The sequence below is a fragment of the Babesia bovis genome (genome assembly GCF_000165395.2).
Source record: "Babesia bovis T2Bo chromosome 4 map unlocalized Chr4_2, whole genome shotgun sequence".
In the NCBI taxonomy this organism is placed as follows: domain Eukaryota; phylum Apicomplexa; class Aconoidasida; order Piroplasmida; family Babesiidae; genus Babesia; species Babesia bovis.
This window is the reverse complement of record NW_026261572.1, coordinates 212,421-225,728: the sequence shown is the minus strand read 5'-3', so window position 1 is coordinate 225,728 and position 13,308 is coordinate 212,421. Positions and strand designations below refer to the sequence as shown.

General features: G+C 41.7%; 7 protein-coding genes across 7 annotated transcripts; 4 read left to right on the top strand and 3 right to left on the bottom strand.

The window, feature by feature from the left end:
* Positions 1-10: 10 nt before the first annotated feature.
* BBOV_IV000960 (AMP-binding enzyme family protein) lies at positions 11-2,494 on the bottom strand. The gene is made up of 5 exons (XM_001609212.2): positions 2,346-2,494; positions 2,205-2,280; positions 2,047-2,161; positions 1,451-2,009; positions 11-1,413 (listed from the first exon to the last, which is right to left on the bottom strand). The coding sequence occupies exons 1-5, from the start codon at positions 2,425-2,427 to the stop codon at positions 200-202; spliced, it is 2,046 nt and encodes a 681-aa protein (XP_001609262.1). The 5' UTR covers positions 2,428-2,494; the 3' UTR covers positions 11-199.
* A 586-nt stretch (positions 2,495-3,080) lies between these two features.
* On the top strand, positions 3,081-4,764 carry BBOV_IV000950 (putative N-acetylglucosamine-1-phosphate transferase). The gene is made up of 10 exons (XM_051767265.1): positions 3,081-3,428; positions 3,509-3,690; positions 3,724-3,784; positions 3,821-3,982; positions 4,017-4,084; positions 4,122-4,292; positions 4,329-4,430; positions 4,467-4,507; positions 4,543-4,609; positions 4,647-4,764. Exons 1-10 carry the CDS (start codon positions 3,191-3,193, stop codon positions 4,755-4,757), a joined length of 1,203 nt encoding a protein of 400 aa, XP_051623032.1. The 5' UTR covers positions 3,081-3,190; the 3' UTR covers positions 4,758-4,764.
* Positions 4,765-4,876: 112 nt separating this feature from the next.
* Positions 4,877-7,874, top strand: BBOV_IV000940 (ribonuclease family protein). The gene has a single exon (XM_001609210.2). The coding sequence runs from the start codon at positions 4,946-4,948 to the stop codon at positions 7,808-7,810; it is 2,865 nt and encodes a 954-aa protein (XP_001609260.1). The 5' UTR covers positions 4,877-4,945; the 3' UTR covers positions 7,811-7,874.
* A 31-nt stretch (positions 7,875-7,905) lies between these two features.
* BBOV_IV000930 (TAP42-like family protein) lies at positions 7,906-9,434 on the bottom strand. Its single transcript, XM_001609209.2, has 3 exons — positions 8,474-9,434; positions 8,224-8,395; positions 7,906-8,189 (listed from the first exon to the last, which is right to left on the bottom strand). The coding sequence occupies exons 1-3, from the start codon at positions 9,239-9,241 to the stop codon at positions 7,936-7,938; spliced, it is 1,194 nt and encodes a 397-aa protein (XP_001609259.1). The 5' UTR covers positions 9,242-9,434; the 3' UTR covers positions 7,906-7,935.
* A 96-nt stretch (positions 9,435-9,530) lies between these two features.
* On the top strand, positions 9,531-10,383 carry BBOV_IV000920 (putative Peptidyl-prolyl cis-trans isomerase NIMA-interacting 1). Its single transcript, XM_051767875.1, has one exon. The coding sequence runs from the start codon at positions 10,011-10,013 to the stop codon at positions 10,377-10,379; it is 369 nt and encodes a 122-aa protein (XP_051623031.1). The 5' UTR covers positions 9,531-10,010; the 3' UTR covers positions 10,380-10,383.
* Positions 10,384-10,429: 46 nt separating this feature from the next.
* On the bottom strand, positions 10,430-11,957 carry BBOV_IV000910 (S-adenosyl methyltransferase family protein). Its single transcript, XM_001609207.2, has 6 exons — positions 11,503-11,957; positions 11,303-11,466; positions 11,095-11,269; positions 10,966-11,061; positions 10,815-10,928; positions 10,430-10,781 (listed from the first exon to the last, which is right to left on the bottom strand). Exons 1-6 carry the CDS (start codon positions 11,917-11,919, stop codon positions 10,485-10,487), a joined length of 1,263 nt encoding a protein of 420 aa, XP_001609257.1. The 5' UTR covers positions 11,920-11,957; the 3' UTR covers positions 10,430-10,484.
* A 185-nt stretch (positions 11,958-12,142) lies between these two features.
* On the top strand, positions 12,143-13,139 carry BBOV_IV000900 (proteasome assembly chaperone 4). Its single transcript, XM_001609206.1, has 3 exons — positions 12,143-12,345; positions 12,626-12,698; positions 12,733-13,139. The coding sequence occupies exons 1-3, from the start codon at positions 12,196-12,198 to the stop codon at positions 12,861-12,863; spliced, it is 354 nt and encodes a 117-aa protein (XP_001609256.1). The 5' UTR covers positions 12,143-12,195; the 3' UTR covers positions 12,864-13,139.
* Positions 13,140-13,308: the final 169 nt, after the last annotated feature.

The following is a 13,308-nucleotide window of genomic DNA, read 5'->3' as shown; positions in this document are numbered from 1 at the left end:
TATTAAAATTCTCATCTGTTTATATTCTCTGGTATGTGTAAACACCTGGTTATTCTGACAGCGTATGATCCATTTAATACGAACAGAAACACCCTTGCTGTTATATTGGACTCATTGCATATGTGCGCAACTTGAGAATATCTTTTGAACATATACTGTGTATAATAGATTCCTATAAGGGGAAAGGAAGAAAGGGAACTTATGCCTTGCTGGCGGCAGCCAGTTCTGCATATAGCTCTTTGATCTGTTCTGCATAGCGTTCACGGACCTTGTGGCGACGCAGTTTAGCAGTTACAGTCAACAAATCATTTTCTACGGCGAACAGTTCATGATCCACGTAGATGGCCTTCACCTTTTCGAATCCTCTCAAGCGATTCTCGTCGAACAATCGTGTAATATCTTCTAAGATAGCCTTACGAAGTTCTGGTGTGCGGCAAACATCTTTAAATGACATACTTTCCATACCATTCTCACCCTTCCATCTTTTGATGACATCTTCATCTGGGATAACGATGGCTACGGGTGCGACTTGGTGTGAGTCACCATATACAAAAGATTGTGCCACCAATGGTGAAAGCGATATGATAGATTCCACTAGTTCTGGTGACACATATTCACCCTGAGCTAGTTTGAATACATTTTTGACACGGTCGATGATACGGATTGCACCGCTTGGTTGAATCTCGACAACATCTCCTGTGTGGAGCCACCCGTCTACAATAGTTTCACTGGTAGCCTTTGGGTTGCGATAATAACCCTTCATGACACTGTTACCGCGTATAAGCAATTCTCCGCGTGGATTGGGTGCTTCAGCGTCATATTCCATATCTGGCAATGAACGCACACGGTAGACCTGGTTGGGTATAGGTCCTCCACATTCAGTGGGATCGGTATCGTAGAAGTTTTGTGCTGTGGTACCGGCACAGCATTCTGTAAGTGAATATCCCCAGAGCAATGGTACCCCGAAAATGGCACGCAAGCGCTTAATAATTTCAGGGTTCATACTGGCGGATCCTACGAACATCCACCTTACTTCTCCTCCTAGAAGTTTCTTTATTTTATTGAACACAACACGATCCCAGAAGAGGGATGAGTAGCTGTGGTTCTCCTCCAAGTTGTTAATCTTGTGGTTGAGTGCTATGTTGAAAAGTGTACGTTTAATGATACCCCTTCGTTGCACATCGGCCATGATTCTGTCATGGATACGTTGGAATAGACGTGGTACACCCAGGAAGAACGTGGGTTTAAGCTCCTGTACATCGTCTAACAGCTTGGTGATATCACCCGAATACAAACCAATGCATCCACCGCTGTAATAGACGGCGTTAACAAAGTTCTTTTCGAATAAGTGGGCCATGGGAAGGTAGCTAATGTGCCTTTCAAATGGATTTTCGGGGAAGGACCTCTTGACATCTGTACATTGGTTATAGCTAATACATGATAGACCTACGTTCTTCACATGTGACCACAATGAGGTTGGTAATGTTGGCTTGTGTAATCATGACACCCTTGGGTACACCACTGGTTCCAGATGTGTACGATATCAGTGCAAGGTGATCAGGTTCAGCTGGTGAAACTGGTAGTTGGGCATTTCTGCCCATTTCTTCCAAATCTTTCCATAGGATGAATTTGAAACCGTACTTGTTTTCTGCAAACTCATCGGGTACCTTTTCTGATTCGATAAGGATGATGGTTTTCAGTTCCACTCCTTCAGTTCCTTGTTCAAGAACGGTGAACATGATCTTCACGGTGTCCGGTGTACAAAGAAGCACAGATATTCGTGAATTTAACAATATCGTATGTATCGATTCATGTCCCAGTGTATTATAGATTGGAACTAGGGTATAGGCGTAAGCATTGCAGGCTTGTTCGAGTATGAGCCACTCTAGACAGTTGGGGACGAATAGACCGACCATTCTTGCATCCTTTACAGTTGGGTCTTCTGAAATTTGAGGTTCGATCAACAGTTGGCTCAGGGCACTTCCAATCAACAATGCGAAGGTTTCAACCTAATTATATTGATATTCACAACCTTCGGATGCTTACCTGCTTGTAAGTCATAAAACTGTATGCGCCGCGGGTTCCATCAGGGTTTACTGCACGCTTTCCAATACAGGGGGCATCGGGGTTTTTCTTAAGACCATGCTGGAAGACATCCCACCTATTGAAACTATGAAGACGTGCTGCTACGTTTTAAAACATACATATTGTGGAAGTTTCCATAGTCGAGGGCGGTTTTGATTGTATCAACGGCAGCATTCCTGTAGATTGGAGAGTAACCTGTATATAATTAATACAAAATATTTAATAGTTTCGATGTACAGCTTGATATGACTAAAACTAACCAGTTTGAGCGGTATCTGGAACAGGTACGGCATAAAATCCTGGCACGGAGCCATAGTTGGAGTATTGTAACAAATTCTCCATGTTTTAGTTCGTGTTGTTGAGATTTTTTAGAAAGAGTTTGAAGATATGGCCATGTGATGCCACATCAATGTATTCAGTGAATATTCATCCAGCACCTATGTGGCATCCCTACAGTGGGTCGGGTTGCCGTCTTTCGTCTTGTTAGATCCAACTCTTAGATTTAGATATCTGGTCGATTCCAATTAAAAAATATTATTCCATTATACATAAATATCATATTTAATGTTTTTCATAGCCCATGTTAACGAAACTACTTTTGGGGATACACACTGTCATGTTTACTAGGGAAGCAAAGTCTCTCATATTTCATTCCATATCTTGCATGTTAGCTTATTGGAGACATGAGACAAAATATTGTCGCGTGATTTCACAAACTTCTTCATGTGCTGTATATCGTCTCCAACAATCAGATATGCATTAGTCTTACCAACATGGCCATATGCGTGCCATATACTTACTGTGTGGTACATACTGGTTTATAAGCTTAGATTTAGCAATGGCACTACTATATATTTATTGTTGCGGCATATGTGATGACTTAGGGGTTGGAATCTTTGGAAAGCTGCGTTTAATTAAGTTTGTATAATATCAGACACATTTACTTTTTACGTGAAGCCATTTGCGTTTTATAGCCACTTGTTGATTAATTGCTGACTAATGTACTCAATATTCATGGTTTGATATTTTCCATTATAGATGCTGTGTGTACGATCTGCATCTTGCGGGATCGTAACTAACGCCTGCATCACCTTTGATCACTGCGATGAAAGGTAATAGGCTGCCAATGACACGGTATAATGGCCTGGTTGTTGTTCCTAATTTGAGCTTTTACAAACTGGCACCTATTATACTATTGCTGCCGTATTTATGTTTAGTTGCTACAGTATGTTACGTTCGTACCAGTGGTATGCGTACGACAATTCTACTAAGTACATGCTTTCCTGTATCGTTAATTGTCTACAAGACGACTCCATCACTGATTATCGCACTTAAGAAGGGAGGTATGTATGTTTTTTGAGGGATATAACTGATTATGGTAGCGGTGGAATCAGTTTTGTTATATATTTGCATCTATGTTCAGGCTTTTGTAATATAAATCTCAATGCAGAGGATGGTGCTCCAAAGGTACCAGAGCCCGGTTCACTTTGGGCGTGTACCATTTACTTGTTACACGTTACAATCCTGGTAGCCTTCAGCGAGAAATACTCTGTTATTAATTTGTTCAGCGGTGCCATATTAGGCATTGGCATCATGACGTTATTGGTAGGTGGTAACATTACATATTAATTCGTGCAGGGATTAATTGATGATATGATCCCTCTACGTTATTTCACTAAAATCAGTGCGCCTGCATTAGGTAGGATTTTAGTCAAATGCATTTCATTTTTTTTAGCAATGACTCCAGTATTCATGGCTATTGGTTTTACTGATGTTCAGTCAATGCCCGAATTCACCTCTAAGTTGTTTGGTCTTAACATCCGTTATACATGGATTTATTGCATCATTAAGATATTATTGACTATATTTTTTGTTAATGCCATAAACATACACGCTGGTAAGTCGTTTGATATTATCTATATGTTATGTAGGCATCAACGGGCTTGAGATTGGCCAATCGATAATAATCGCTCTATTCCTTGTGCTACATAGCTGTATAGTACGTTTGGTATTGGGGCCTCCATTAATTTAAACAGGAAATCGCAAAATTTCGTCTTGCCCCTGACGTTACATCCATGGAGTCAGTGGACAAGCACCTGATGTCGTTGATGCTTCTGTTGCCATTTCTATCGGTAAATCTGGGATTAATCTGCTATAATTGGTACCCGGCATCAACATTCGTAGGGAACATATACACCTCTATGGCTGTAGGTTATTTAGTACAGTTTATCACATATTTACAGGGCACTTTGTTTGCTGTTGTAGGATTGGTTTGCGAATGCTCTTTATTAATGCTTTTGCTTTTCATTCCTCAGTTGATTAACTTTGTAGTTTCCATTCCACAGGTAGGACTAAGTATCGTTGTGTTAAATAATGTCTAGCTTATAGGAATCCTACCTTGTCCAAGATTTAGGGCTCCTAGGTATGATATGTCCTCTTGGTTCTACACATTTATAGATACAATGCTGGTACGGGTTTGTTAGAACATACAAGCCACTACACATTGCTAAATATGTTATTACGCGTGGGTCTAATCTTTGTTTACTTGATGTGTTCTACAGGCTCTCGGCCCCATGAGCGAGCAAAAATTAAGCTTTATTTGTCTAGTAGCGCAAGTATTATGCTGCTTTATAGGTTTATCTGCGTATCACTGTCTGATAATGCGGATTTAAAACTGATTATCTTTAATGTTAGTTGATTTCTATGTTATCTTATTTGCTCAATACACTTTTGTTATTTAATCACGGTATTTAATATGTTTTAGATATCACATATTGGAATCCAGGTGATGTGTAACAATTAATGGGAGGAAGTCAGCTGGATACATTGATATGCGTTCGGCATTGTCGTTTCTTCGACTATGTGTCGTTTAGACACAAGGTCGAAGGGGTCGTACTTCATCTGCGCAGTATATACATGCGTTTTAGCGCTATATCATAAAACTGATGCCCGAACTCTTCGTCATGCTGCTGGATGTTTGACTCCGTCATTTATAAAATCGCACCAAATACTATCCCGTACGCAATGTTGCATGCTACGCAATTGTGACTTTGCTAAGCATAGAGATGCTGACTATGATTCTTCGGGGTTAGACGATGAATTAGATTTTGACCTTAACGAAAGTTCGAGCTTGCTGGGTGATGACCGCATTTTGATATTCAGTGATCAACAGAATGGTTCAGATTCACGTGATCCCGGAAGCGAGCACTTCGACACTTCTGGTACGAAACCAGTTGATCACATTGTTGACGCTATTCCTCCAGGCAATTCTGCTGTTGATGATATAGACGCCACTGGAGATGAACATGGTACTAACTTGGGCAAGTCATCTGACAGATATGCGTTGGGTGCTCCACTATCAAGCTTATCTGCAGGGGTAGGGAACTCTAGCTTTGTACAAGCTTCATCTACACAGAAGCGCGGTAATCTCGGTAAGAATGCTATATATGCGCAACTTCAACGTACCATGGTTTTTTTGAAATCGTTTATATCTAAGGAAAAGCCCCTGATGTACGAATCGATAGACTCATTTGTGCGTAGTTTAGACGGAAATTTGTCTAGAAAGTCTAGTTTAGGTCTGGACACTGACATGCGTGGAGCAGTATCTCGATATCACACTTTGGAAGCGAGCATTCAACATGATCTTTCGGATATAATGTCTCGGTGTCAAAACGGTTTAAATGCTAAAGTTAGTGAGGGTCGTACTGTTTTAAGAGGTTTGACCAAATCGCTTGGTATGCATGGTTCGGAATGTATGCCTGATTTAAATTTGTTGATTGACCAATTGGTTGATGAGTATATAGACACAGAAAATGTTCATCGTCTGTCTGTGATGAGTTCTGTTACCTCCTGGTTACGATATAAATTCATTTCAACTGTAGATTCAATTATCCCTTTGCGACCTATGCAAAACATAGTTTCACTAGTTTCGTCATTGCATAAATCAATAGGTTCGATCATATCGCGTCTTACTTTAGATGATACCAATGCTGAACTCTTCACTGAGGGATCTCTATATAGGTACTATGAAATGCGCAAGGCCTATATCCATACACCATCTATTTGGTCAAAGGAGAACAGGCCACTTTCACCACCGTTGAACGGTCAATGGCGGCTAACATTCCTTGGTACAGGTGCACGCAGGCCTACTAAGACTCGCCTTACATCCAGTATACTATTTTCTAGGGCTGACGCTCCTTTATGGTTATTTGACTGTGGCGAGGGTGCCTTTAGCAGTATTTGGGATGCTGGGCACTCGCCATTGCGAGTAAAGAGGATTTTCATAACTCATCTTCATGGTGATCATTGTTATGGTCTATTTTCCTTCCTTAGCACTTTATCTCCTACCGGTGCGCTTGAGATCTATGGTCCTCGTGGCCTTTCAAAGTTCATTGCTGATGTACTCGCCTCATCATCAAAATCGCAGTCACTGGGCCAATTTATTGTGAATGAGTTTGTGAAGTCCCATCACGTTTTAAAGGAGCCTGAGATGCCATTTAAGTTGAGGTACATATACCCTAATTCTCGTATGCAGTACGTTGCTCACGAGGACAGCATTTGCATCGTTAGGGCAGCTCCGTTGGTCCACAGCATCAATACTGTCGGCTACGTGGTTGAGGAAAAGGTTACTGAAGATGCCCGGTGCGATAAATCTGGTGGAGATACTCCCGAGTGTTCAGTGCCCGGGCGCAAGGTTGTAATATGCCAGGATACTTCCGACAGCCGTTTGCTACAGCCATTGGCAATGGATGCAGATGTGTTAATCCATGAGTCTACTATTAACCCACCCACTAATAGCGGTTCTGAAATGCTGCTTCGGCTTGTTAGGAATGCCCGTGGCGGTAATGTAACGCGTACGTTGTTGCGTCGTGTGGATGAGGTACTACAGACTGAGGAGATGAAGTTTCAGTTATACCACACTACAACGGAAAACGTCAGGCATCATTATTATCGCAACCTCCATCTATTGCGTGACTCCATGCAACGCTATGAGCTCTTGGAGGGTGCTTGGTCCGAGGTGGTTGAATCCACGAACCAAGATCTATGTGATACGTCTAGTAATTCCTTGACTCCACAAAGTTCTGACAAGTGTTGGAAGTCATTGGTCAAGCGGTTGAATGCTCTATTACGTCTGTATGGTGCTGCGCATAGCATGTCACGTGTTGTTTCCAAACTTGACGGGTTGGTTGACCTAATGTCAGGTTTGCGCCAGACCTGTCATCAAGGTGGCGCCATGCCTAAGAGCCGCATAATGCAAGGAAACATACGTTCACTAGCTATTGAGATTCTAGAGGACTCTGGCTTCACAGTGGACCACAAATCTGGTGACCCAGGGGCTAGTACCAAGTTAAGTCGTGATTTAGATCGTTTGGCTCCTTTAATATTCAGGTATTGGCATGACATTATAGGTCCCACTGTACCCATTCGTGAGAGTGGAGTTTACGGCCGTCACGAGTGGGAGCGTCTGTATAATGAATATGCCAAGTTCAGTGGCCATTCTACATGTCTTCAGGCCGGTGACTTCGCGGCTCGCACTCGAGCTCGTAAGCTCATCCTCACTCACTTTTCTCAGAATACACCTGACGGAGTTGATCGCGACACGGTTTTGACAATGGCACGAATAGTCCACTCGGCTCTCCGTGGATACTATCGCAGACGCAATGATTCTTATGTCACGCCTGTTACCATTGGCGCCGCTTGGGACATGTTCACCATTACCCTGTGAATATCCAGGGCATTTACCTGCATGCTTACTAAGCAGCTACAACTGAAGTATTATCATTACCGACATTTGAGGCCTTATAAAAATTACATATTAAACTATGATCCATGTATAAGTAATTACATGTTTCACCCTACGTTCCGGTTTTTATTACCGCTACCTCTTGGGTGATCGTCTTTCCAATCATCCCATTTGGCCTTTTCCTTGGCCACTTCTTCATCATCGCGTGAGTCGTCTGTGTATTCAGATTCGCTACGTTCGCTATCGTCACTACATTCACTCTGTGGTTTATTACCCTTATCATTTGCCTTGCTTCCTATTAACTTGACATCCATTTCCATTTCTAGCCTTGCGCATTCATCCAGTGATATTTCAGGTAAATCTGGTAAACGTTAAACACTCCTAGGCTAACTCACTATGACCTGGCATGAATACTAGTTTCTTGTACAAGAAGTGGATTGTGGTTGGGTCTAATTTCGACACTCCATCCACGTGTATAGTCCATGGTTTTGACCTGGGTACAGGTCTAGATTCCTCTTGTTTTCCTGTAGCTCTCTCGTTCATGAATCTCTCTAGCATTGGTATTTCCTGGAAATCACTTAGAACATATAAGAAAACGGTGTTATTCACGTGTTAAACAGCTTAGACCAGGCACAGCCAACTTACAGTTTGTATCATATCGTATAGTGAGATGGCATCTGAGGAAAATAGATGCAGAATAGACATCATATGCGATCTTGCTGTTTCTTCGTCTTTTGAGTTTGAATTCGCTTCAGCAATGAAGCGTTCAACGGCCTCCGCCGAATTCAGCAATGGCCTAAGTATATTAAGCAACTCAGTTTGATGCCTTGTTGCTTCTATTTTAAAATTCCTACGCCCAGTTGGTACTTCACCCAGGCCACGATCCCAGTATTTAGCTTGAGATTCCTCAAGTATCCCAAGTCTAGATAATGTGTTCATGAACTCGGTTATGTACACTACGGCCCGCCTAAGTATATTAGGTCTATGTGCCATATCCGGCTTTTGTACTGTCACAGACGCACTAAGATATGGCAGCATTAGATACTTCAACGACTCTGTGTGTATATCCTCCAGTTCATCATTACTAGAGAGTAGGCTTAGAGCATCGGAACCTATCGCTATGATCCGGAATGCTTTATCCAATTGATCCAGAGCACGTATTTTAGCAAGACGTTCATTCTCTATGCTGGAGTTAGTTGTGACAGGCATATTCGTAGTGATCGAAGAACTACCTGCCTCATCTCCATCTATGGTACTTAAAGAATCATTCCAGAGCATCAAGGCAGCATCAAGCTCCGCGGAAAATGGACGCAAGTTTTCATAGCCTTCATGACACCATTGTATCATCCAATACTGCGCAAATGCCTTCTGGAACAATCTATTCAGTATATCTTGGTCGGAGCCGTCACCCATGTTGTTAGCAGGTGATGGTATATAAAGTCATCTAGACACCCGATAGATGTTACCTCCTAGATGCTGAAAATGACAGGATGAACTAACAATTTACTTTACAGAATCCTAGGATCCAACCTTTCGTACTAATGTTACGTATATAGAATCATGCAATACATATTAAACACATCAGGCACGCTACAATGAAACAACACACCTATGGAATACAATAGATCTAACATTAGTGCGCTATGCTTGGTTAAGGTGTAGTGTGTAATCATGGAAGGCTGTTCGGCGATTTCATAGGCCTAATCTACATATCCCTATTCTGAACATCCCAAGAACCATTTCACGTATTTAGATAAATCTCATTACTTTGTATGACATGTAATAGGCCCTGTTTAGTAACTGATATATGCTACACATTTTCTAGGCATACACTGTACTTGCTATAGATACTGACATATCATGTTTAGTCTGCTTGGTAACGGTTTAGTTCGCATTCCGGAGGTTGGTATATATACTTGGATAAAGACTGCTCTCCGTTCCATGTCCAATCGTCGTCGACGAATTCTTAACGGTACTGACTACCTCAAAGGCAAATCGGGGTACGCTGGGCGCATCAGGACAAAGAAGTTGGCCCCGTGTCGTAAATAACACAACTCAGTGCTACTTTATACGCTTTTGGGACAAATAAGCTAAAGTTCTCTTATGTTTCTGTCTACTTTTACGCAGCCCATAGAAACATTTTCGTATATAGGTCGTGATATTTCTAGTAAGTACCTTTGAAATGGCAATGGATCATGGCCCTAGTACTGTGCGCTGCGCCCACATCCTGTTGAAGCATACCGGTTCAAGGAATCCTATCAACAGGAACACTAACCAGCGTGTAACTCGATCTAAGGAAGAAGCTATATCAATGGTACGGGACTATCGTAACACAATCATGTCGGCTCCGGAGCGCGACAGAGAGTTCAGAAGAATAGCTACATCTATTTCCGAGTGTTCAAGCGCCAGTAAGGGTGGGGATTTAGGATTCTTCAGTCGTGAGCAAATGCAAGCTTCATTCTCAAATGCCGCGTTCAATTTGCAAGTTGGAGAGATCAGTGACCTTGTGGACAGCGACTCTGGCATACACATAATATACAGAATAGCTTAATAACGTGGTTTATATTATCAAGATGTTATACAATCCATTGATTATACCGTGGTTACTAGAAGTATACTGATAGTAGTTCCTGCCCGGTTTACGTACCGCAATGCACTAAGGGGCCGCCATTGACCTTTCTAAACACCGTAGTTTAGCAGATCTTGCCTTTTGGTTAGATGTGCATTCCTCTAGAGTAGGTGTAACACATTTCTTGGTGATTACTTTGTAACTGTCATTCGACATGGTCTTAAGTTTCTGCAACCCAGTGAAAGCATGCTTAACGGCTCTGTCCTCTAGTGAGTGGTATGATATAACCACAAATCTTCCTTGCTTCGGGTTTAATATAGATGGAGCATGATCTAACAAATGAGCAAGTTCATCCAGTTCATTGTTTACGTATATTCGCAGTGCCTGTGCGTTATGTAAGTCTCCAAAAATATATACCTGGAACACCCTTGAAAGAGTCTTCATCCCAGCTTTATGGTTGCCTCTTACGCAACTTAGCACTATATCACGTAGCTGGAATGTCGTAGCTATCTCTCCAAGACGTTGCCTTTTCTGTGAAGATAATGTGCTACTAGCACTAGATGGTTACCTCTACTATCCTGCGTGCGATAATGATAGCCCTAGGCTCCTCTCCATATTCACGAAGTACATATGCTATATCCTGCTCTCTACCTTTGTTGATCAGCTGCATCATATGTTGTTTCTAGAATAGGACTACCTTGAAGGCGATGTTACCCGTGTCCAAATTTGGCTTAACGATATCATCTCTCGGGTTAAAGGGGTCGTACAGCGGATTTGACATCCGCATATCCAGCGGACCATCAGTATTGTACGCAAAACCACGCTTCGGATCTTCCAGCTGATGTGTAGATATACCCAGATCAGCGATTATCCTGATGTATATAACTCATAGGTGTAATACCTACCCGGTGTAATCTTTTAGGGGTAGGTTGTTTGACTCAAGCACTGAATTTAAGTTGCTGAAGGTGCCAATAACCGGAACTAGCTGCTTGGATCTAACGTATTGTTCCAATCGTTTGGATGTGTAGTACACCGACTCTGGATCCCTGTCAAGTGCCACTAACACCCCCTGCAATATCCATGGACAACAGTTAATTACACATACCTTTGGGGATAATAACTTCAGTATCGCCTCTGTATGACCTCCATACCCCAAAGTTAGATCTAAATATCTTCCATCGGGGTCGATAACGAGCATATCCAATGCTTCTTTAAGCAGTACTGGCTCATGTTGTAGATATTGCGGTACCTGTCTCGATGGCTCTACATACACGTCTGTAGATACATCACCTCCTATAGATTTATTCAGAGCTTCATTGGTATCATCAGCAGAGAAGAGGCGATATCGCTGATTATGGAAAGATATACTGCCTCCAAATGCCTTGCAAGGCACGTAAGACAGAATTGATTGACCTAATCCATGCTTATAAGCATATACACGGACTATTTGCACTGAAGCTAGGAATGCTAAGACTCCGCAGAGTAGCATAAGCTGATTATGGCAACGTCGACGACATGCCATCAACCTTCCATGTTACACATTAATTTAATGAAAAGTTATGATATATAAAAAGTGAACTCTATCACCTGATGGCTAACTACTAGAGTACCATACCTCACAACAACCTGTGTAACTTACACATCATACTATATACTGTCTAGACATCAACTGTGTATCACATATGTGGTATGTGTCCATTTTAATGGCTAGACCTAGAACAACTTAACATCTTTGGAATCCATTTAAGCATGCCAGGGAATCTGTGATCATATAGTTTATCAAACTCCTCTATGCGCCATGGAGGTACATAAAGCTAGTTTCAGTGTATACGATAAGACACTGAATGTAATGTCTGTGGAGTTGAAAAGCGGAGTTTACATTTGGGTTGGCGATGAGTCGCTGACCTTCCAGGACTTACACTGTGGATTCCCTAATACTACTATCCAGGTAAGTAATGCGTAACAATGGCATTGTACAGTGTTTGTGTATCCAAAGGAAGTTGTTATTTCGGTGGACGTGCTTGATGGTATTCGCAGTGCATTGGTACGATTTTTTAGGACGAAACCGTAATGGCACTACCCATCTAAAGTCTTATCTAACAATTGACACTGGGTATAAGGCTGATGTATAGCTAACACGCTGTGTATTATGCTATCGTTTGTACATGCCAGGAATACATTTGATAGGAAAAGCAGCCTTTTTATAGTATTTCCTGAATAATTCACAGGGTGAAGACACTCTTGGAACTACATTGATAGGTGATTTGGATGCCATATCTTCCGATATTTCAAAGGCACTGGGTAGGTCAGACTACGTTCACAATACAATTAGCAGCTAAAAAACTCAATATACCCGTATTTCTAAGCCTAAACTACGATGAAACAGATTGTACGGTCCAATCTGTGCTTCAACAGGAGCTCATGGATACGATAATTAACATGTATCCTCAGTACGTAAAGACATAATTTGGTGCTAAAGTCAGTATGTGGTACGCTTAACCGGGTTACAATGTGCGGTCTGTATCATCTAGAAGAAATCAGCGTGGCATCTGCAATACTGCGTCCCGGGGTAACGTACACTTAAATCATGTGCTCCACTGGAAGATCCACAGTGAAATCGCATCGTTATAGCGAATAGGAGTATTGACCAGAAAGATGTTCACAGCTATAGAATCATTTAATATCGAAATATCGCGATCGCTGCTTCTCTTTGGCAACTGTTCCCTAATGTAGATTTCTCACAATCAACTAAATAAGAATGCTACATTGCACCTCATAGTAATTCCAGCAATATTTTAGGCCAGATAGTATATATTATATCGTATTGGAGCGCATATTTTATACCATAGTGTGTGGTAATGTGTGACGTTCCGGTCGCATCGTGATTCTGTATACTTCTAATGTGATATTT

Coding starts and splice junctions, on each gene's coding strand:
- BBOV_IV000960 (XM_001609212.2), bottom strand. CDS start 2,427: ATGGAGAATTTGTTACAATACTCCAACTATGGCTCCGTGCCAGGATTT. Junction 2,010..2,046: donor GTTTTATGACTTACAAGCAG/GTAAGCATCCGA, acceptor CAATATAATTAG/GTTGAAACCTTCGCATTGTT. Junction 1,414..1,450: donor TGTGGTCACATGTGAAGAAC/GTAGGTCTATCA, acceptor ACCAATGTACAG/ATGTCAAGAGGTCCTTCCCC.
- BBOV_IV000950 (XM_051767265.1), top strand. CDS start 3,191: ATGAAAGGTAATAGGCTGCCAATGACACGGTATAATGGCCTGGTTGTT. Junction 3,785..3,820: donor AATCAGTGCGCCTGCATTAG/GTAGGATTTTAG, acceptor CATTTTTTTTAG/CAATGACTCCAGTATTCATG. Junction 4,610..4,646: donor TGCTAAATATGTTATTACGC/GTGGGTCTAATC, acceptor TGTGTTCTACAG/GCTCTCGGCCCCATGAGCGA.
- BBOV_IV000940 (XM_001609210.2), top strand. CDS start 4,946: ATGTGTCGTTTAGACACAAGGTCGAAGGGGTCGTACTTCATCTGCGCA.
- BBOV_IV000930 (XM_001609209.2), bottom strand. CDS start 9,241: ATGGGTGACGGCTCCGACCAAGATATACTGAATAGATTGTTCCAGAAG. Junction 8,396..8,473: donor TATACGATATGATACAAACT/GTAAGTTGGCTG, acceptor AGTGATTTCCAG/GAAATACCAATGCTAGAGAG. Junction 8,190..8,223: donor AGTATTCATGCCAGGTCATA/GTGAGTTAGCCT, acceptor AACGTTTACCAG/ATTTACCTGAAATATCACTG.
- BBOV_IV000920 (XM_051767875.1), top strand. CDS start 10,011: ATGGCAATGGATCATGGCCCTAGTACTGTGCGCTGCGCCCACATCCTG.
- BBOV_IV000910 (XM_001609207.2), bottom strand. CDS start 11,919: ATGGCATGTCGTCGACGTTGCCATAATCAGCTTATGCTACTCTGCGGA. Junction 11,467..11,502: donor TGAAGTTATTATCCCCAAAG/GTATGTGTAATT, acceptor TGGATATTGCAG/GGGGTGTTAGTGGCACTTGA. Junction 11,270..11,302: donor CCCCTAAAAGATTACACCGG/GTAGGTATTACA, acceptor TATATACATCAG/GATAATCGCTGATCTGGGTA.
- BBOV_IV000900 (XM_001609206.1), top strand. CDS start 12,196: ATGGAGGTACATAAAGCTAGTTTCAGTGTATACGATAAGACACTGAAT. Junction 12,346..12,625: donor TCCCTAATACTACTATCCAG/GTAAGTAATGCG, acceptor AATAATTCACAG/GGTGAAGACACTCTTGGAAC. Junction 12,699..12,732: donor CGATATTTCAAAGGCACTGG/GTAGGTCAGACT, acceptor TACAATTAGCAG/CTAAAAAACTCAATATACCC.